Here is a 23281-nt window from a genome sequence, read left to right on the forward strand (position 1 = left end):
CAGATGCTTAACTGACTGAGCCACCCAGGTGCCCCTTTAAGGGCAAATTTAACCATGGTCAAGTTCCATCTGCGGGCCTTTATTTTTCTTATTTTCAAAGAAGAGACAATAATAACTTCCTATGAACATACTATTTCATCAAGTTCCTGTGGCAACTTGATGAAATAGCATGGAAACAACCTAGCAGAATGCCTGACCATAGAAATTACACAATAACTATGAAAACTCTATTATCCCCAGCTCATTCTTAACACTGTTTTAGAACAGTTTTTATTCTTTTATTTTTTTCTTTAAACAGTAAAATCATAATTTACAAACAAAACAAAAGAAAACCCATGGATGCTGCATCACGCTTGACGTCATTAGTTATATAGTTGGAAAATGGAGTGTTCTACCAGAATTCTTCAAGTTTATCCTTCAATGAGTTATATTTACATAGTTTATCATAGGAGAAGTCAGCTTTCTGTAACTCTGCAGTAAGCAGGATTATAACAATTTATTAATCCACTTTTTAAGAAACAGATTTTATATACAGTGATAAAAATTAAACCCTTTGGGCATGATGCCCAGCAAAAATAGAAGCCAAACATTCTTCCTTAAAAGGTAGACTTTATCATAGCCCAGAATGCACCAGTTAACTAGTAATAGGCACAGGATACCACAAGCTTCAAAGAGGGTGCATAACTTACAATCTGAGTCTTGTTTGGTAAAGCCTTTCCTCTAACATCATAGCAAATGAGGATCAATAGAAAGTGGCTGAAATGAGCCTTCCACATGTATAAACAACCTTGAAGCAGAGTTTTTTTTATAAAGGTATTCCTGTTGAAACTAGGATTTTTTCCCAAGTTCAGTCAAGGTGATGGGTCTCTTCTCAGGAAATGTGAATGGAATATAACCAAAAGAAGTGTAACTGATAACCAAAGGCTACAGAGAGTCAGAAGAGTGAATGCCATGATTGGCTGATATGAGAAGTCTAACTGGTAAACTCCCCTGTGATGGAGGTGATTTATCAGGCTGTCACAGAATGAAGATATTATCTATTAGTTGATTCTTAATTAGGGGTATTATGCATTATAATCTGGAAAACTTTTAAAACTCCATTTGTCCAGACCTCAACACCTATGGACTGATTCAGAAACTCTGAGAGTAGAACCCAAGTATGAGGATTTGGAAAAAGCGACTCCCCAAGTGATTCTGATTACATGTTCCTGGCTAAGAACTTGTGCCATAAGATCACCATTTCCCTTGTATTTTTATTTAATATTCACCAGACAACTTTACGCTAATGATTTGGCTTCCCTTGTGGTTTCATGTGACAGAATGTATAGGCCACTTGGTTTAAATAGGCAAGTCTCCTTTGAAGGTCAATAAATTTATATTCTGACTTTGTTTCTTAATTTGATTAGTATGGCTCATTTGCCTAGAGCTTAAACTTACTCAGTTTCTGAACGTGAAAAGCTGTGGACTAGATCCTGGGTCTGTGGTCTTCTGATGACCTCTCCAAGGTATAGGCATCTTAGCAGACCTAAGCTGAAGCACCCAGCAACCATCTCTTTCCCCTTGTATATTCCAGTGATATTAGTATCTTAGGTTTCCAGGTACTTTTAATCAAGCAACTTTACCCAACTATTATTATATTTTGGAAATAAGCCAAATGTACTTTGTGCCTAGCATCTTACACTACAGGATTCACTGCCTTTAAGTGTTTCTGGAATTATTAAAGAGGGAACACAACACCCACGAAAACATAGGGAAGTATAATAAAGTATATAGTTAACTTCTCAATTAACTAAGGTCAAAGCTGAACTGTATTTTGTAACCATAAAGGTTAAGACTCAGTGCCCCCTTTGCCACCCAAAAAAGAGCTATAAATAATCAAATGGAATTTACATTGGGTCCTTAAGTATCTATAGGATTGGGATAATTGGACAGAAAAATGAGGAAGCATTCCAGGCAGGTGGAGTAGACTGAACAAAGTTTTAAAAACAGTGATAAATCTGGTAAATGTGGAACAAAGTGAGGAGACCAGCCAGTCTCAGAAATTTAACCTAAAAAGTGCTGTAGTTATTAATAAGTATATTTTTAGTTAAGTATTCACATGTCATCTAGGCACTTTTGGAAAAAGAATTTCAAAGGTGCTGATAATCACTTTGGAATAAAAGTATTCTAAAAACCATTGGTAATGTAAACAAAATATAAGTAAGAATAAATTTCTGTTAACTTATGGCAGAATTATTCCTTCTTGTGGAAGAAATAGCTACGAGAAATTGCTCATAAGAGTGAGTAAACTCTTATGCTTGATTCTGAGTATAACCTGGGAGGTGCTGTGTCAAGCCCACAAATCAGGAAAGAGAAGTAATAGCAGAGGGAAGGAAAGAAGAGAAGAATGAGAGATCTTAGGGTTTTGGAGAGAACAGTTGTATCACTGTACTGTAGTTTCCTCTCTTATTTCTCTGCTGTCCCTCCTCCCCTTCCCAAGGAACATGTGGGCAGTGATGCTGCCCTTGTAGGGTGAAGATCGCTTGCACTAGGAGATGCATCAAATGGCTCTGTAATGAACTCAGTAGGATGCATGTTACCTTTTTCAAAAATGATCACATCGTAACCTATGAAGATTTACGTAATAGTTAACTTGGTCTTTTCAGATGGCTATTAATCTTCACTTTCCCCCCCATAATTTTAGCATTTCTTTCCCTCCCAGTTAACAAAATAAACATGAGCCAGTTAACAATCATCCTTTTGAATAGGGAAAAGAATGTAGCTCAACGTGGGATGAAAATGAAGAAAGGAGTCTATATGAAGGCTTGGTAAATGTGTTCCCTGCTGATTACAACCCTCTCATGTTTACCGAGGAAGAGTCAGGAAAACTCCAAGTGCTGTTGAAGCTCTTAGCCGTTATCCGTGAACTTCGTCCCACTGAAAAGTAAGAGATCAGTTTAATAAACTTGCTTGTAAGTGCTCGTGGAATTTTGGTTTAGGCTATAGCCTTACTTCCTCTTCTCCCTCCTTCTTTGGGATCATGGTCTTTATTTAAGAAAAACTGTATCTAAAGGTAGATACATATGTTTACAAAAACCTGGAGACATCTTTGATATCTAACACCTACTAATTTATTCCTCTATCTCTTTCAGAATCCTTTCTTCTCTGTCACTCAAATGTTGATACTTTAATTTTTAAGTTTATTTATTTATTTTGATAGAGACAGAGGGAGTACGAGTGGGGGAGAGGCAGAGAAAGAGGGAGAATCTCAAGCAAGCTCCGCCCTGTCAGCTCAGAGCCCTTGTGCGGCTCAAAATCACAAAATTGAGACAATGACCTGAGCTAAAATCACGAGTTGGACACACAACCAACTGAGCCACTCAGACACCCCAAATGTCAATACTTCTTGACATAGACTTCTTCTTACTCTAAACAGCCTTCCTTGGTTTCCTCTACTCTCCATTGTTGCAATTCTCACTCATACAGTCTTGATTCCAAGTTTCTATCTCTGGTCCAACTCTGCCTTCTCATTCCCACATTCTTATTTCTTACTGTTTAATGGGCATCTAAATCTCTCTTGATGTCATGTAAGACTTTAAGGTACAGATATCCCCAACAGCTTTATCCTTTAACCTGATCCTTTTTCATCATTCCTTGGCTTGATGAATGGGACCATGATTCATGCAGAAAATCTAGTCATTCTAGACTCACTTTTCTTCACTCACCCAACATTGTCAGTAACTAAATTCTAGATTGTTATCTCTTAATCTTGGAATATACCTCCTTTCTGGTACCAAGATTTTTGTTTTGACTCTTGTAATTAATGATTTGGGTTATGATGGTCTCTCTCTTTTTTTTTTAATTTTTTTTTTTAACATTTATTTATTTTTGAGACAGGGAGAGACAGAGCATGAACAGGGGAGGGTCAGAGAGAGGGAGATACAGAATATGAAGCAGGCTCCAGGCTCTGAGCTGTCAGCACAGAGCCCGACGCAGGGCTAGAACTCACGGACCGCAAGATCATGACCTGAGCCGAAGTCAGCCGCCTAACCGACTGAGCCACCCAGGCGCCCCTATGATGGTCTCTTATAAACTACTTCCCTCTTTCAACCTCATCACATATCAGCATTGCCCTAAATTATATTTCTAAACTACAAATGCAAACATATCACTGTCTTCCGTAAAAGTCCTTCAAAGACTCCTAATTGTCTTCCAGGAATTTCTAAACTCTATGTAGCACATTGGGCAAGGCTCTTCATGACTGGCTAATGCCTCCTTTTCCAGCCTCATTTGCCACCACTTCTTCACACTTAACATGTGGTTCAGTCATACCAAACATCTACCAGACCTGCCATTTGCTCTGCTTCTCACCCTCTGCTTTTACATGTTACAAGCTCTCATGCCTCTGCTGCCTTCACTTCTCATTCATCTGACCAGCTTTTTCTCTTCATTAAGACTCAGCTCCATTGCTTTTTCCTCTTGGAAGCCCCCAGCCTCAGATTGAGTTAGATGTCCCTCTTCTGTACTCCCTTTGTGTCCTGTACCTACCTCTCCTGGAGCTCTTCTCACATCGTATTAGTTCTCATTTTAGTTCTCTTATATATCAGTATTTGTAATACAGGGACTGTGTCTTAATTATCTTTGTATCAAACTGTGTTTGTGAATTAAGGCAAAAATACATAGAAAAGATTGCAAAATAGTAATTACTTTTAATTGTCAAGGGATCTGGCATAACCTCTTTGGAGCATTTATAATATCATTTGACTTGTGCATATTTTTAGGTTTATTTTTCATAACAATGAAGGAATTAAAATAAGGAAACTTTCTATAAAGTATTTAATACAGTTTGATTAAAATGTTTTATAATATTTCATATGTACAAAAGAACATGTATAATATAGATGTGCAGATTGTGATCTGGTTTAATCTTATGAGTATAAACTTTAACTCAGACTTAACTATTTGCTTTTTTTGTTGTGTTACTGGATCCATTTTTTTTCTCTTCTCTGAGGAGGAAAGGATTGGTAGTTGTTATTGGACAAGGAATAGTGAATGAATAGTTTTAGAGGAAATGAGAAAAGATAGAAACATATGTATGGAAATTTATCCTTGAAATGCTGTAGGGGATTTTGTACGTCTTGTGGTGGGAAGAAAGGAACGATGAGGAAGGTAGAGTTGGAGGTAGAGTTGGGATAGGGTCATTTTGACTGCCTGAGGGTCTCCAAGAAAACTATACCCTACCTATTCTCTGAGAGAAGCAGCAGCACTTCTGCCAGTGGCAGAGGCTGGGTGTTCTGTTGCTTTCCATTATCTGAAAAGATTCTACTCCCCTCAGCCCCTACCTCGGCCTTTTTAAAATTGTGGTAAGGGGTGCCTGGGTGGCTCAGTTTGTTAAGCGTCCTACTCTTGATCTCAGCTCAGGTCATGATCTCATGGTTTCTGAGAGAGCCTGCTTGGGATTCTCTCTTTCCCTCTCCTCTGCCCTTCCCCCGCTCACACTCATGTTCTCACTCTCGAAATAAATAAATAAACATTTAAATAAATTGTGGTAAGGCTCGCCTGGGTGGCTTAGTCGGTTAAGTATCTGACTTCAGCTCAGGTCATGATCTTCTGGTCCATGAGTTTGAGCCCCACGTTGGGCTCTGTGCTGTCATAACAGCTCAGAGCCTGGAGCCTGCTTCAGATTCTGTGTCTCCCTCTCTTTCTGCCCCTTCCCCACTCATGCTCTCTCTCTCTCTCAAAACATTAAAAAAATTTTTTTTAATAAAAAAATTGTGGTAAAATACACATAACATAAATTTGCCATCTTAACTATTTTTAAAATATTTTTTATGTTTGTTTATTTGTTTTGAGAGTGAGAGAGAGAGAGCACAAGCAGGGGAGGGACAGAGAGAGATAAAAGAGAGAGAGAGAGAGAGAGAGAGAATCCCGAGCAGGCACCATGCTGTCAGCGCAGAGCCCAACATGGGGCTTGATCCCATGACCTGAGCCAAAATCAAGAGTCAGATGTTTAACCCACTGAGCCACCCAGGCGCCCCTCATCTTAACTGCTTCTAAGTGTATTGTTCAGTAGTGGTAGGTTCATTCACATTATTGTGCAGCCAATCTCCAGAACTCTTTTCATCTTGCAAAACTGAGACTGTACCCAGTATATAACAACTCCCCAGGCTTGCCTCCCCCTCGGCTCCTGGGAACTACCCTTCTACTTTCTGTCTCTGTGAATTTGACTACTCTAGGTACCTCATAAAAGTGAAATCATATAGTATATTGTCTTTTTGTGACTTGCTTATTTTACTTAGCTTAATGTTCTCAAGCTTCGTCCGTGTTGTAGCATGTGTTAGAATTTCTTTTTAAGGCTGAATAATACTCCATTGTATGTATTTTCCACATTTGTTTATCCATTCATCTGTTGACAATCACTTAGGTAGCTTCCACCTTTTGGCTATTGTGAATAATGCTGCTATGAACATGGGTGTACAAATATTCCTTCAATACCCTGCCTTCAGTTCTTTTGGATATATACCCAGAAGTGAAATTGTTGGCTCATTTGGGAATTCTTTTAAAAATTTTTTGAGGAATCACCATACTGTTTTTCTTTTCTTTTTTAAAGTTTATTTATTTTGAGAGAGAGAGAGAAAGAGAGAGAGTGTAAGCAGGGGAGAGGCAGAGAAAGAGGGAGACAGAGAATCCCAAGCAGGCTCTGCACTGTTAGCATGGAGCCCAGTGCGGGGCTCAAATTCACGAACTGTGAGATCATGACCTGAGCTGAGATCAAGAGTTGGAGGCTTAACCGACTGAGCCACCCAGGTGCCCCCACACTGCTTTTCATAACATCTACACCATTTTACATTCCCACCAACAGTGCACAAGATTTCTTTTTTTTTTTAATTTTTTTTTTACACCCACTTTCTATTTTTTTAATTTTTTGAATATTTAAACAGATTGTGTAATAATACATTTCAAACAATATGTTTAGTTTATCACATAATTAAGGTGTAACACCAACAGGGCCCTTAGACTCACATTTCTTCTTCTTTTTTTTTTTTTTTTTCAATATATTAAATTTATTGTCAAATTGGTTTCCATACAACACCCAGTGCTCATCCCAAAAGGTGCCCTCCTCAATACCCATCACCCACCCTCCCCTCCCTCCCACCCCCCATCAACCCTCAGTTTGTTCTCAGTTTTTAAGAGTCTCCTATGCTTTGGCTCTCTCCTACTCTAACCTCTTTTTTTTTTTTTCCTTCCCCTCCCCCATGGGTTTCTGTTAAGTTTCTCAGGATCCACATAAGAGTGAACACATATGGTATCTGTCTTTCTCTGTATGGCTTATTTCACTTAGCATCACACTCTCCAGTTCCATCCACGTTGCTACAAAAGGCCATATTTCATTTTTTCTCATTGCCACATAGTATTCCATTGTGTATATAAACCACAATTTCTTTATCCATTCATCACTTGATGGACATTTAGGCTCTTTTTTTTTTAAATTTTTTTAACATTTATTTATTTTTGAGACAGAGAGAGACAGAGCATGAATGGGGGAGGGGCAGAGACAGGGAGACACAGAATCCGAAACAGCCTCCAGACTCTGAGCTGTCAGCACAAAGCCCGACGCGGGGCTCGAACTCACGGACCGCGAGATCATGACCTGAGCCGAAGTCGGACGCTCAACCGACCAAGCCACCCAGGCGCCCCTAGATTTCTAATTTCTCCAACATTCTCACCAACAGTGTTATTTTCTGTTTTTTGATAATAGCCATGCTATTGGATGTGTAATGATATCTCATTGTGGTTTTGATTTGCATTTCCCTAATGATTAGTGATGTTGGGCACCTTTTCATATACTCGCTGGCCGTTTCTATGTTTTCACTGGAGAAATGTTTATTCAAGTCCTTTGCCATTTTCTAATTGGGTTGTTTTTTAGGTGTTGAGTGATGGCCCCCCCCCCTTTTTTTTTTTTTTAATAAAAAACTGAGTGTAGAGGCCAGGCTTTCCAAGGCTGGGCTGCCTATGCACAAACCTTTGAAAAGTTGTAGTGTTTGGTTCCGGGAGTAGTATTACTGTCTTCACTGTGACTACTGTGTTACCATTGACTTGAACCAGATAGTTATATTTTAGGTCTCTGGGAAGACATCTTCTAGCACATATGGTGTTTTTGAGTAGGTAAGATGTGTTAGAATGGGGTGGAGGCATATCTGAGAACTCTTGTCCACCGGGTGACCCTTTTGTGGAATTTAAAAAAAAGAAACTTCAAAATTTAAAAACATTTATTTTCCCTCCTGGTTGTTGCATTCATGCACCAGGCTTCATGGCTTGGTGAGCAGACTTTATGCTGCATTCCAGCCCCTGTGCTTCTCTTTGTTGGAGACTCTCCTGCTGGGTACAGCTTGCATTGTACTATATAGACCTGATGCCTTGCCTACACATTTCAGTTGCTTTAGGGGACAGTCTAGTGAACATAAAAATAATAGCCTGTTTCCAAGTGGTATGTACTTGTGTGGGGGGTGGGGAGGAGCTGCTCGAGACCTCTAAAAGAGGCTTGTCTGAGAGTCCTAAGACAGTCACCTATCCCATCAATCTGCACCTAGCCTTGTAAGGATTTGTTGGGGGAAAATATTAAGCCAGAGTTTTTTTTCCTTCTAGTGAAGTTAGATCAGAAAAAACTATGTTTAGATAATATTATTCATCTCTATAAGGTTGCTAGGTGAACTGGGGGAGACCTCCAGGCCCTCCATCCAGCCTGTCCCAAAACATCACTGCAGTCTCTCAGTCTTGTCACAAGAAAAGAATTCAAGGACAGACCAGACAGAGTGGTTAAGTTGTGCTAGTGAAGAGTTTACTCAAGTGAGAGTACACTCTGGAGAGCGGGTGAACTCAAGGGAGAAGTTTGGGTCTTTCTCTTCTATTGACTGTTGTTAACTGAGGGGTGGGCTATTTATTGTTTGGGGAGAGGATTTCTTTGGGAGGAGGATTTTGCGTCTTTTCCCCCTTACTTGGTCAGGGTCTCTGACCTTCTTTGTTTTGGGCCTGTCTGGTTTGATCTGGCTTTTTGTGGCTTTGTTTGTGGAATACTGCTGGGACAGGTTGCTAACTTTCCTGGTAACTGGCCTTGACTCCCCCTTTGCTGGCTTCCAGGCATCCTGTTAAAGCCTGACTAACTGCCTGCTCTAACAATAATAGATGAGAAAGAGGAAGGAAAAATGATTGAAATAGTAGTATAGGGATTATGGTAGATTGCAAAAATGGCCTAAGTTCTTCTCCATGTATCCATGTTCCTTTGCTAGGTAATTGTGAGTGATTTCCCACTCTGACTCTGAGCTGAGCCACATGACTTGCACTGGACCATGCAGTGTTGGCAAATATGGCACAAAAAAGAGACTTGCAAAGATCTTGTGCATTGGGGCTTTTCCTCCCTTGGGTTCCTGGAACCCTTCTGTCACCGTGTGAATAAACCTTGGGTAGCCTGATGAGTAGGTCAGCTAGTCCCCAATTGACCTGGCAGCTGACTGCAGATGCTTGAGTTTGCCCAGCCACGACCGGCAGAGGAATCTTCTAGCTGAGCCCAGCCTAAATTGCCAATCTACTGTTAAAAAACAAAATTCAACCAAGTAAATTTGAAGATCTAATTGGCTTTATTAAACAATTCCTGAATCAGGCAGCATCCCATCTATCAAGTAACTACAGAGGAGCTCTCCTGAGCTAAACTAACAAAAATGTTTTCAAGGCCGAGTGTTGGGGGGTGGGGAGAAAGGAATTTATTAGCAAGGAATGCATTGTTTAAGCAGGGTTGCCCTCCTAAGGGGAGCTGAAGGGGTCTATCAGTAAATTTCCTGGTATTGATCAGGAAATTCCATGTTGACTGGTTAAAGGTTACATTCCTTGGGGACTGAAATTGCAATTAGGTTAGTTATCAAGTCTTGTTTACTGACTTGGGGTCTTGACCTAAGTGATGCCATTTTGGGTCTGTGGTTTTCTTTTTAATACTACAGTTTGTAAGCTAAGTAGAAAATAAATGGTTGTTGTTTTAAGCCACTGAATTTTGGGATGGTTTGTTATGTAACAAAAAGTAACTGGTACAAGAAATACAAATATATTGTTGGATTATCTTTCCCTTCTTAGCATAGATATTTAAAATTATAACTGTTAAAATTTGCTTTATTGTTTTTAGATTTCCAGTGCTAATAATATAAATATATAGGAAAGATTCTTTACCTTATTTTTATTTTTTGCTTTAGCTATTGTAAAAAATACTGTTTTTACTTTTTATATTATTTTATTGTTTAAAAATTTTTATTTTTCAAGGTGTTAAAAAGCTCATTGTAAAGCAACAGCCCCCATTTCCTCTCTGCCTTTGCATCCTGTTTCTCAGTGCAATCCCCAGCTCCCCGAGTGTATTGCCAGATCATGTGCTGTCACTGCTATCTTGTTATATCCACATTTTCATCTCCAGAATTTCTCTCTGGATTTATTTATTTATATTATTATTATTATTATTATTATTATTAAAAATCTTTTTAAATATTAATTTTGAGAGAGACAGAGTGTGAGCAGGGGAGGGGAAGAGAGAGACAGAGACAGAGAATCTGAAGCAGGCTCCAGGCTCTGAGCTGTCAGCACAGAGCCCGACGTGAGGCTTGAACCCACAAACCGTGAGATCATGACCTGAGCTGAAGTCGGAGTCATAACTGACTGAGCCACCCAGGTACCCCTGATGTTTCTTATTTGAGGATATTAATTATGTTCTTAAAATTGTTTCCTGTTTCCTCCATTGCTCTGTTTCATACAGGTTTCTTTTTTTTGTTGTTTATTCATTTTAGTGTCTATTTTTCATGTTGGAACCTTACCTCAAATTGTTGGTGATCCATTCATATTTATGATTGATGTAGTAAAACGTTAATTGAACACTGCATGTGCCCGGGTAGGGCTGGTAGACTGGTGGCCCTTATTGGGTAATTAGACAGTGAGCTGGCTTTTTTATTTGGAGCCTCCTTATCTGTGGACCTTTTCTTCAGGGTCATTTAAATCATTCCAGAGGTGAATCTTCCAATATTATCTTTTTGAGGTGGGATGTGAGAAGAAGGCCTGGCTACTGGTGTTCTGGGAGTTGGCAGTAAAAGGGAACTGGGATCGTACATCCAGTGTACAGACTTTCATTTTGATTTCTCACTATAACCTTGCCTTCTAGAGTCCCTTGGTCTCAGTTTTCTTTGCATTACTTTCTCCAAAATATAAACATTCTAGCTGAGAAAGAATAGTCATGGGAATAGAGTTTGGATTCTGTTTACCAGTGCTCTTATAATAGCTGCAGTCTAAACACCTTCCTTCTGAGATATGTTAAGATTCCCTGATGTGAATAAATTTGTGCTTGTTTCTTATTAGAATCTACCTCCTTGGGCACTTAGGTTTTACAGTGTCTGTACTCCTCAGCAGGTCACCATTCCATTATTCTGTGTTTTCACACATAACTATCTCTTTGCTTTATCAAAGGTAGAGTTATTTCTGTTTTCTTGTTCTGATGTTTTTAGGGTGGCTTCAGAGAGGTGAAGAAAGCATAAAGCAGTATCTTAATACTGGACATCTCTTAGATATTGATTTAAAAATTGAATTTAAGGGATGCCTGGGTGACTCAGTTGGTTAAGTGTCCGACTTTGGCTCAGGTCATGATCTCACAATTCATGAGTTTGAGCCCTGTGTTGGGCTCTGTGCTGACAGCTTGGAACCTGGAGCCTGCTTTGGATTCTGTGTGTCCCTTTCTCTCTGCCCCTCCCCTGCTTTCACTCTGTCTCTGTCTCTGTTTCTCTCTCTCTCAAAAATAAACATTAAAAAAACTAAAAATTGAATTTTAAGGAGAACCTGTGATTTAATTGTACAAGGTCATTGCTGCATGTTCTATAAATATCACTGATAGTATCACTGTAGTATTTCCTTTCAATTAAAAAAACCTAATACTGCTTTAAAATTATATATAAAGACTCTTTCTTTTTGATTGGCAGGGTGGTGTTGGTGTCCAACTACACACAAACCTTGAATATTCTACAAGAAGTATGCAGGCGTCATGGATATGCTTTTACAAGACTTGATGGACAAACACCAGTCTCTCAAAGACAGCAAATTGTTGATGGCTTTAATAGTAAATACTCTTCTGATTTTATTTTTTTGTTAAGTTCAAAAGCTGGTGGTGTGGGACTTAACCTTATTGGAGGATCTCACTTAATTCTGTATGATATTGATTGGAATCCAGCCACTGATATCCAGGTATGACTGTTTATGAATTAAATAAACATTATGGGGTGGCTTGGTGGCTCAGTTGGTTAAGCATCTGACTCTTGATTTTGGCTCAGGTCATGATCTCATGGTTTGTGAGTTCCAGCACCGTGTTGGGCTCTGCGCTGACAGCAAGGAGCCTGCTTGGGATCTTGGGATTCTCTCTCTCTCCGCCCCTCTTGTGTGCATGCACATACTCTTTCTTTCTCTCTAAACAAACAAATGAATAAACATTAAAAAAAATAAACATTATAGAATGCATACTGGGGATCTAAAGCCTGCCAGGGATATGAAGATGAAGAGGATATATAATTGCTGCATAGTGAGCCCTTACTTTCGATCAGGCACTCTGCTAGGTGCTTTACATCTGTTTAATGTTCACAATAATCCTGCAAATGTGGATATTATTAGCCTGTTTTACAGATAAAGATATGGAAGCTTGTTCTGGGCCACATAGCTTAGAAGAGGCAGAGCCAGGATTCAGACCCAAACCTGTATTTCTCTGTTCTCTACTCTACTGCACAGTTGGGTCTTCAGGATGCTCATGACCATCAGGGAAAGAAAATAAAGTGTTATAGATGCTCTGATCAGTGTTTGTGCAGGGTGTAGTAAAGATATTAAGTTAACTGATTTAGGAAAATATTTCAGAAGCAGCTTTTGTTTTCTTCGGAATACAGTCTATCTTCACATATTTTCAGATTTCTACCTACAGTTTGCACTCACTTAGTGTCTATGTTGGGGGACTCGAAGACAGCCCTCAGGTTCAGTAGTTACTAGAAGGACACATAGAGCTATACTCATAGTTACGGCTTATTACAGTGAAAGGAAACAGACTAAAATCAGTAAAGGTAAAAGGCACATGGGGAGTTCAGGAGAGATGAGGCACAAGCCTCCAGTTGTCCTCTCCCACTGACGTTGTATGTACAACACTTAATTCTCCCAGCACTGATGAATGACAACACATATTGGAGTATTGCCATCCAGAGCAGTTCGCTCAAGTCTTGGTGTCCAGAGATTTTGTTGGAGGTCAGTCATGTAGGCATGGAGTACCAGTGTGGCTGGCCTAAGTTGCTCAGTCTCCAACCCCACCACAGGTCAAACTGGTCTATAGCCCACACCTGAGTCAAATTGTTGGTAAAAACTATCTTCTGTGGCCCAAGGCCTTAGGTAAACTAAGATGCTCTAATCAGGCAGGAATTGACAAGGGCTTAGAGTTTATCTCCCAGGAGCTGGTTGAAAGTGAGACATTTCTTTGGAATGTGTGGGATTTGAACACCAACTGTTTACACTATCATTGATACGTTGTGAAACCACAGGAATCTACCCAGAGCCTGAACTGATTGCAGGTATCTTAGGGATTCATAAGCTACTTGGAATGAGAATAAACCCTCCATGCCCATGCTATACTTGGTTCTTTGAGTTCTTGCTGTCCAAATTCGCTGTCCTGTTCTTTGATGCAGATAGATCCCCTCACTGTTGTGTGACAACTCTGCAGCTTTTTTAGTACGATAGTGAGTGTTCATCCCTACCTTTCTTTCCAGGAAAAGAGTATGAAGTGGAGAATGCTTGGGTATGCCTGGGCTTTGTTTTCTGAAGCTATAATTGAAATCTAGAATTCCTAATCTTACATATGTTAAGATAAGCATATGCTTATCTTGTTAGCATAAGCAATATGCTTATGTGGACAGGGCTACTGGTTTCCACTGTACTCTCAGAATTTTCATCTGTTTTCTATAGGCAATGTCTAGAGTATGGAGAGATGGTCAGAAACATCCTGTACATATTTACAGACTCCTAACCACAGGTAATAACCCTTCAGTATGACAAAAAATGTAGTCTTTTGAAGAGTTAAAACAATTTTTTTTTGCTCAGTCTGTACTTTGATATCAGAAATATTGTTATTTTGTTAAACAGTATGCTAATAAACATGTTTTACCCTACAAAAATAACAGACTTAAAGATCTGAAGGAAATCTAATCAATGTTTTCTCTTTAGGTACAATAGAAGAAAAGATTTATCAGAGACAAATCAGTAAGCAAGATCTTTCAGGGGCAGTTGTAGACCTAACCAAGACCTCTGAACATATCCAGTTCTCAGTAGAGGAGCTTAAAAATTTGTTTACATTACATGAAAGTTCACATTGTGTTACCCATGACCTGCTTGACTGTGAATGTACAGGAGACAAAGATCATACAGGTTAGTTGTATTTTAATTCTGTTATGATGGTAAAGTTAATTTATCTCTCTTTAGCAGTTGAAAACATTTAAATACAGAATAACTGAAATATTTACCATTTGCGTTTATTACTTTTCTTTTTTTCTCAGGTCATAGGGCACCTGCCAGATGAATATTTGAGAAAATATTAATTAGAACCTTATTAGTTGTCTCAATTTAGCGTCTTCTGAATTAGTTGTTAAATGTTTAACTTGTTAGGAAAATCAAGTCCTGGTATAATGACTTCAGAGTTACAAAAAATGTTTTTAATCCTTATTTCTATTTCCTAAAAAACATACTTGACAGAATAATCCTACTGTGTTTTTTTTGGTTTAGAGCTTATTTATAATGTGGTCATACCTTCTGAGGCAGTTAGCAGGGGCCACCGTACTTCTCAGTACTTGACAGACTCCCAGTGCTGCTTAAGTGAGCCTGAGAATGTCAGCCCTTCAGAGTTGACACTGTTCAGATAGGAACTGGATCAGGAGTAGGACTTGAGCAGCAGTATCCAGTGGTTTGAAGTCCCTTGGTAAATTGTGTTGAAAAGGTTTAAGAAGTTAGACTGTACAAGACTGACATGGAAGAATTATATTTTATGTAAGTCAACATTTGATTCTCTCTCTTGTATGCTTTTTCTATTTTAATAATTTCTGCTTATTTTCTCTTCATTTTTCCTTGTATTTACTCTGTTTTTTTTTTCTTATTTTTCAAGTGGAGTGCTTAGCTTGATGATTTTAAGACTTCTTTTCTAAAATGGGTATTTAAGGCTGTAAATTTTCCTCTCGGCTGAATCTCATAATTTTGATATGCAGTCTTTTTATTATTCAGTTCTAAATGTTTCATATTTTCCACTGTGATTTCTGCTTTGACTCATGTGTTGTATAAAAGTATGTTTTAAATGTATTTTAGTTTTTGTTATTGTGTTCCGGCTACTGCAATGTAGTCAGATAGATATATGGTCTGTGAGATATTGATTCTTTGGTAACTATAATGATGTGTGTGGCCGGGTATGTGGTCACTTTGTAAATGTTTCTTGTGTGCATGAAAACCATGTATATTCTCTTAATTACGTAGTTTAGAGTTGTGCCATGTTAGTCAAATTTTCTGTTAAAATCAATTTTATCTTATTTTACAGATTTAAAAATTAAGTATTTTAACTTATAAATTGTTAATATATTTACATGGTCAAGTATTTAAATATATAAAATGTATATATGAAAACTCTATGATACCCTTGTCTGCCTAATTTCTAGCCCCTATCCCATAACCATTATTAGCTTTTTGTGTGTCCTTCTAGATATATTTTTATGTTCATGCAAATAACTCTGAATATATATTCTTGTCCAGTTTTCCTACCAATAAAGGGTAGCATAGTAAATAGATACAGGTCTGTACCTTTTTCACTTAATAGTATATCTTGAAATCTTTCCATATCATTCCAGAAGGTTTCCTTATTCTTTTTTTCCCTTATATAATCCTCCATTTTACTTGTCCCCCACAGGTATCATTAGGTATAATTACGGGTATAATTAGGTATATCAATTAGGTTCTTTCCACTCAGTGTATATCTTTATTCATACATCTTTTCCCATATGTTCAAGTATATCTATAAGGTAAATTATCAGTGCTGTTGGGTCAGAAAATATGTACGTTTATAATTTTATTTTATTTTGCTTTATTATTATTTTTTTAATGTTTATTATTTTTGAGAGAGCACACAAGCAGCAGAGGAGGAGCAGAGGAAGAGGGAGACAGAGGATTCAAAGCAGGCTCTGTGCTGACAGCAGAGATCCTAATATGGGGCTTGAACTCACAAACCGTGAGATCATGACCTAAACTGAAGTTAGACACTAAACCAACTGAACCACCCAGGCGCCCTATTGTCTTTTCATGTTCTTCTTATTCCAACAAAGGCCTACTAGTGGTTAACTCTCAATCTTTGATTTTTCAAAGTATATTTGTTTTTTTTCTCTCTCTCAAATGCTGTCTTTGCTAGGTGTACAATTCTAGTCAGTAGGGTGTTTTTGTTTTTATTTTGTCAGTACTTTGAAGGTATTATCCTGCTGTCTTCTAGATTCTTGATGTTGTCATCTCTTAAGACCTCAATGATTTTTGACATTGACAGGATTTAGATATTAAGGAAAGACAGTTTTAAGTGTGATGAAATTTTAATGGGGCGCCTGGGTGGCGCAGTCGGTTGGGCGTCCGACTTCAGCCAGGTCACGATCTCGCGGTCCGTGAGTTCGAGCCCCGCGTCAGGCTCTGGGCTGATGGCTCAGAGCCTGGAGCCTGTTTCCGATTCTGTGTCTCCCTCTCTCTCTGCCCCTCCCCCGTTCATGCTCTGTCTCTCTGTGTCCCCAAAAAATAAATAAACGTTGAAAAAAAAATTTTTTTTAAAAAAAGTGTGATGAAATTTTAAAAGAAGTCTTTATCTTTTAGAAATGTGAAGTGAAATATTTACAGTTGAAATGATATGTACAGTTGAAATGATATGTACTATATATTGATTTCATAATAATAAGGAAGTAGAGAAAGCCTAAATAAAACAGGATTGGCTATTGATGGTTACTGAAGGTGGGGTGCATAATAAATCTTTAGGTTCTTCATTTCTGTCTTGTCAACTTTTTCTTTTTTATTGTTTATTTATTTTTGAGAGAGAGAGAGAGAGAGAGAAAGCGAGCGAATGGGGGGGAGGGGCAAAGAGACAGTGAGGCACAGAATCTGAAGCAGGCTCCAGCTTCTAAGCTGTCAGCACAGAGCCCGATGGAGGGCTCGAACTCATAAACTGCAAGACATGACCTGAGCCGAAGTTGGACGCTTAACCAACTGAGCCACTCAGGTGCCCCTATCTTGTCAACTATTATATATATTTGAAATTTCCCGTAAATAAAATGCTTTTTTTTAAAAAAAATGTTTAGTTTTGAGACAGTGTGAGCGGGGGGGGGGGGGGGGGGGTTGGGGAGGGCAGAGAGAGAAAGGGACAGAGGATCCAAAACAGGCTCTACGCTGACGGCAGTGAGCCTGATGTGGGGCTTGGACTCAAGAACCATGAGAATATGACCTGAGCCAAAGTCACATGCTCAACCAACTGAGCCATCCAGGTGCCCCCATAAATAAAATGTTTAAAAAAAAACCTTTCAGTAGCTTCCATTACTCTTAAAGATAGAGATTATAAAATCTTCATTTTTTTTCTTTTTTTTTCTTTTTGACAAAGTGTTTATTGAATTTAATGTGGCTATGGGGTGTCTCTTACTGTATCCTAGAATTGTAGGAATCAGGGAGGCAGTAACGTGGCAATGGTGAATTTGGGAATCTGGTCCCCCAAAAGTACCCGCCGCTCCACCCCTAACTCCTGGATGGCTGCCAGGCAGATCACACCTCTGCTGGAGCCATCCTGTTCCATGGCTGAAGTGAGGGCATTGGCAGACACTCTTCCTTGGTCATGCCTTCCCGGTAGGTGGTATCGACATAGTCCTAGATATAGGAGCTCCCAGAGCCCCCAATGGCAAAGGACTGCCTTACCATCATACCCCCCCAGGGGCACCGAGTACACCTGGCCTCCTTCTTGGGGGTCTGCAGTGATGATTCCTGCCATCAATTCTTCCCGGTATAGGTAACACATCTCCTTAAAGAGGCTGGCGGCTGTGTACAGCAGCAGAGGCTCATTTAGCTCAATGCTGTGGAAACCAAGCTGATACATGACAGCATCAGCTACTGCCTGGGTATCTGCTGCTGAGCCTGAGCGGCAGCAGAAGATACGGTCATGGATAGGGGTCAGCTTGTCAGTCAGTCGATTGGCGATGTAGGACCCAGTGGTAGTTCTGGAGTCGGCTTCGAGAACCACACCCCCTTCAAATTGTATGGCCATGATAGTGGTCCCTGTGGAGACTTCCTGGCTTTCCCAGTTGGGGGCAATAGCCTCGGGACCCCAGGCTGGGACAGACCCCGCTCCTCCACCAGATTCTAAGGTGGCCGCCATCTTCCTCCTCTAAAATCTTCATTATAATTAAAGTTTGTTTTTTTTTTTTTTTAATTTTTTAACGTTTATTTATGTTTGAGAGAGGGAGAGAGATTGCAAGCAGGGAAAGGCCAGAGAGAGGGGGAGACACAGAATCCAAAGCAGGCTCCAGGCTCCAATCTGTCAGCACAGAGCCCAATGTGGGGCTCAAACCCATGAACCGTGAGATCATGACCTGAACTGAAGTTGGACACTCAACTGACTGAGCCACTCAGGCACCCCTTCATTTTAATTAATTAGTCAATTGATTTTTTGAGACAAAAATCTTTATTACTTGTTTAATGTTTATTTTTGAGAGAGAGAGCTTAAGAGTGAGTCGGCGGGGGGCAGTGCGAGAGGGAGACACAGAATCCCAAGCAGGCTCCATGCAGCCAGCGCAGATGCTGATGCGGGGCTTGATCTCAGAAACTGTGAGCTTGTGACCTGAGCCAAAATCCTGAGTCAAATGCTCAACTGACTGAGCCACCCAGATGCCCTGTTTATATATTTAAGACTAAAATCTTTAAAGTGGTTAGTTAGGATAGGGTAGTGCTGTAACAGGAAAGCACAGTGGCCTACCACAATAGAAGTGTATTTCTCATTCATGTCACAGGGCACATAATAGTAACTAGTGGACAGCTAGTTACTATTACTCGCTATTTACTACTGCTAAATCTCAGAGGTGATTTAGTGATCTAGGCTTCTTCCACTTTTCATTCTACCATCCTCTTAGGCCTTAGAGTTCGCTGCTGGGATCCCTGCATCTGCCAGCCAGCAGGTGAGAGAAGAAGAAAGGTAGAAAACCATGTGATATGGGGGATTTTTCTAAGCCAGCCCTGGAAGTGACCAGAGCACTTCTATCTGTCTTCCATAGGCCAGACTCCATGATTGCATCTAAGTGTAAGGGAGACTAGAGAAATGTGGCTGAGTGGCCTGGAGGAAAGAGATAGGGATTTCATGAGTAACTACTAGCCTCTGCCATTCAGGATTTGATCACAGTGTTTTGCATCTGGTCCTTGAATGCACTTTACCCTGCATTACTCAACTTCTTGCATCTTTCTTTGGCTTTGCTTTCTGGGCTCTCTGGTTGCCTTGGGCTCCTGTGAGTTCGTCAGACTGTGCCAGACTCCCTTCACTTTCGTTCCTTCTCCTGGAGTGCTTTACCTCCTTTCCTCATCTGGTTCTTGCCTTCTCATCCTTCAGATCTTAATAAAACAAGTCAGTTCTTGTTACATGTGCTCAGAGTCCCTTGTATCTTAATTCCTTACCCTTACCACTGTTTGTAATACAGCTGCACAGTGCCTTGTCTTCGATTTTGAAATCTAGGAAGATTGAAAGACCAGAAGTTGTTTTTTTTTCTTTATAAGTTTGCAACAAACTTACTGGGTGGCAAAAACTTTAAGTCAATGTGACTTAAAGTAGTCATTAACCCATTTCATAAGACTATTCATATGACTTGCTGCAGAATATTAATGTGTTTGATGATGGAGTGCTGTCCCAGATCGTTCCAATTATATTCTGAATTTGGAAACATATCTGTCCCAAAGGTTTTAGGTAAGGGATTATATACCTGTAATACATCTCTTTGATTATTTGTTTAATGTAGACCACAATGCCCTTGAAGTCAGAGACTAAAATGTAATAAATTATATAAGCTCATTGTGTCATAAAATAAAAAAAGTACTATTTATAGTAGGGTATTGATTGGCCTAAGGATTTTCTCATTGTTTTACTTATTTCAGGTGATTCATTGGAAAAAGTCCCTATCTCTAGAAATTGTCAGCTTGGTCCACATCACCAGAAGTCTAGCTCTCTGAAACCTCTCTCCATGTCACAGCTGAAGCAATGGAAACATTTTTCTGGAGATCATTTAAATCTTACAGATCCTTTTCTTGAAAGAATAAGAGAAAATGTCACATTCTTTTTTCAGAATATAACCAACCAAAGTACTGTTATATAAAAAGCGATTACTTCATGACATTCTCTTGCCAACTCTTTAAAAAATTAACATAATAATTAAATGTAATTTTTGAAAACTAATAGAATTATTTAAGTTATATTTTTTGTTGCAAAATATAATTTTGATACATGGTCAAAATTTGAGTTGCTTAATTTTTTGTATGTATTCTTCAATGTTGAAATATTAAAGACTTGCTTCTGTCATCAGATTATTAATTAATGTTTCATAATTAATGCACTTTTATTAAATACCCATTAAAGAATTTTAAGGAATATAAAAAGGTAAAATACCTAGTCTCAGTCTCTGGGAAATCTGATCTGATTAGGAATATTAGACACAGATGTGTGAGACCATTGAAAAACTTGACCAGTTTAAACTATAGCTCTAGGGAGCAAGAGAATCAGCACCTAGGACTGCAGAGGCTGACGATGCTGAATGTAATAGTTGCTGCAAAGCAGTTGGAGTGAGCGTGGTCAGTAGGTTGGGGCAGGAGATGAAGGACGATGGGACACTTCAGAACACCAGCTCCTAATCTGAGACCTTAGACACATGGGGCACTGGCAAGCAGTCTGTAAAGCAGTGTCCACCAAACATTGTTTGTATTCTGAATTAAGAAAGGTTCGGCTACCCTCATGTCGAGGGTTGTCTGTAGTAATTTTTGACATCAAAAAGAGAGTTTTAATTTTAGTGTACAAAGCAAGCTTTAGAAGACTGAAGTCTACAAGGAGAAAGGAATTTCTCAGTCTCCAACTGGGGCGTCTACAATCAGCTTCTGCTTCCATTTAGGAAAATTTCTTTTAGGCTGAATATTGTCTTGAGGTCTTGAATAAAGACTCAATAATTATGTATGAGCAAATCTGAGTTCTTCAGATTTCTAGTGCCATACCTGGGCAGTTGTACATCTAGGATTCATGAATAGGCCCAAATTTGTCGGTGAGGAAGTAGTCAACTAATAATCAAAAATGGTGTCTCTTGGCCCTATGTATAGACCTCATATATGAGGCTTTCCATATAAAACTTCTTTCAGTATCTGTCTTGCATCATGTTATTCTCAGGTGTAAAATCCTTAAAAAAATACAACGATAGAGACTAGTAGCTTTATTGTCTATCTTAAACTGTAGTGGATGCTAGAGCGTGCCGTCCAGATTGCCAGTGTGTTTGTTTCCCTAGGTGTCTGCCACCACTCCTAGCCAAATCCCTGCCTGAGTATAGCCCTGAGCTGAAAAGCGCTGCCTCACCCAAGGTTACGCTCCCTCCGCAGGGTAGCTGTCATCCAGTGATTTGTTGATGTAGGTTGGAAAGGCCCAGCTCCAGAGCTCTTCAGGACAAGTCTAAAGGACGGTCCAGCTCCAGACCTCCTCAGTCGAGGCCTTTACTGCAGCTTTAGTGCAGTTCAGCCTCTCTCTCTGTTCAGTCATGCTTCCCTCACTCCCTTACAGATGTTGTTCCAAAGAGCACTTCCCAACAAATTCCCTGTAAGCAAATCTGCCTCAGCAGAAGCTGACCCATCACACTATCCACGACGTATCACTGAAGAAAAGCATTTTAGTAATTATAATTGATGGCATTCAATTGTAAATACTTGTAGGCAGAATAATTTAATTGGATGAGCTGATATGAAAGTTTAAAAAATAGTGTAAGTTTTGCTTTATACTATTTGAAAAATTAGACTCTGCAGAAAGAATGACCACTTGTATATTCACAGTGTTGTGTAGTCACTACCAATATCCATTTTCAGAAAAGAGTTCTTAATGTCTTCCTTTCTTTCTTCCTGGGCACTGTCAACCCAAAGCTGTTGGCCTCCATCCTAACTGATAAATGCAGTGAACTCTTTTCAGTCTTTATCTCAGCTTTTTTTCACATTAAATACTGGCGAACACTTTCTTCTTGAAACTCTTGCCTTCCTTAATTTTGATTAAATGAGTATATTCATTTGTCATTCCACAAATAGTTTTTAAATTAAAAAAAATTTTAACGTTTATTTATTTTGAGAAATAGAGAGCAAGCAGGGGAGGGGCAGAGAGAGGGAGACAGAGAATCCCAAGCAGCTGCACTCCATCAATGCAGAGCCCGATGTGGGTCTCAAAATCCATGGACCATGAGACCATGACCTAAGCCTAAAGATGCCCAACCAACTGAGCCACCCAGGCACCACTAATTTTAAAGTTTATTTATTTATTCTGAAAGAGAAAGAGAGTGGGGAGGGGCAGAGAGGGAGGGAGAGAGAGAAGCCCAAGCAGGCTCCACACTGTCAACACAGAGCCTGACTTGGGGCTCAAATTCATGAAGTCGTGAGATCTTGACCTGAGCCAAAATCAAGAGCCAGACGCTCAATGGACTGAACCACCCAGGTGTCCCTCCACAAATATTGAGTAGCTAGCACATGTTGGACATTGTCCTTGGGGTTGTGTGTACAACAATGAATACCACAGGCAGTCTCCATCCTGGCACTTTCATTCTAGCACACAGAAAACAATGCACATATGTAATACAGCACATGATAAGTGCTATGAAGAAAAATAAGTGGAATAAAGGAAAGATATTAAAGTGGGGCTGTGGATTGCTATTTATATAGGGTTAATTTATGCAGAGACCTGAAAGAACCATGGCATTTTGTTGGAAAAATGTCCCAGACAGAAGGAACCTCGTGCAAAAGCCTTGAGACAGATGAAGGAGTGTATGACGTGTTTGAGAAACAGCCAGAGGTCATTGTGGAGAGAGTAAGAGTAGTAAAAAATGAGGTCAAAGAGATGATGGTGGGGGGCAATTCAAATGGTAGAGGGCACTGAAGATGGTCTTGAGAGCTTTAGCTTTTACTCTTGAGGGAGATGGAAAACCACCAGGATTTGAGCCAAGGAAAGACA

General features: G+C 39.5%; 1 protein-coding gene and 1 pseudogene across 1 annotated transcript in view; one reads left to right on the top strand and one right to left on the bottom strand.

Moving 5' to 3' along the window:
* The window catches only part of RAD54B (RAD54 homolog B), a 57719-nt gene extending 37231 nt beyond the window's left edge, over nt 1–20488 (top strand). Inside the window, exons 10-14 of the mRNA XM_030304195.1 lie at nt 2748–2923; nt 11976–12237; nt 13984–14050; nt 14242–14442; nt 20200–20488. Of these exons, the coding sequence (XP_030160055.1) occupies nt 2748–2923; nt 11976–12237; nt 13984–14050; nt 14242–14442; nt 20200–20417 (924 nt within the window). The 3' untranslated portion in view covers nt 20418–20488. The remainder of the gene's footprint in view (nt 1–2747; nt 2924–11975; nt 12238–13983; nt 14051–14241; nt 14443–20199) is intronic.
* LOC115506283 lies at nt 17735–18448 on the bottom strand (annotated as a pseudogene).
* Nucleotides 20489–23281: the final 2793 nt, after the last annotated feature.

This window comes from Lynx canadensis, chromosome F2 (genome assembly GCF_007474595.2).
Source record: "Lynx canadensis isolate LIC74 chromosome F2, mLynCan4.pri.v2, whole genome shotgun sequence".
In the NCBI taxonomy this organism is placed as follows: Eukaryota; Metazoa; Chordata; class Mammalia; order Carnivora; family Felidae; genus Lynx; species Lynx canadensis.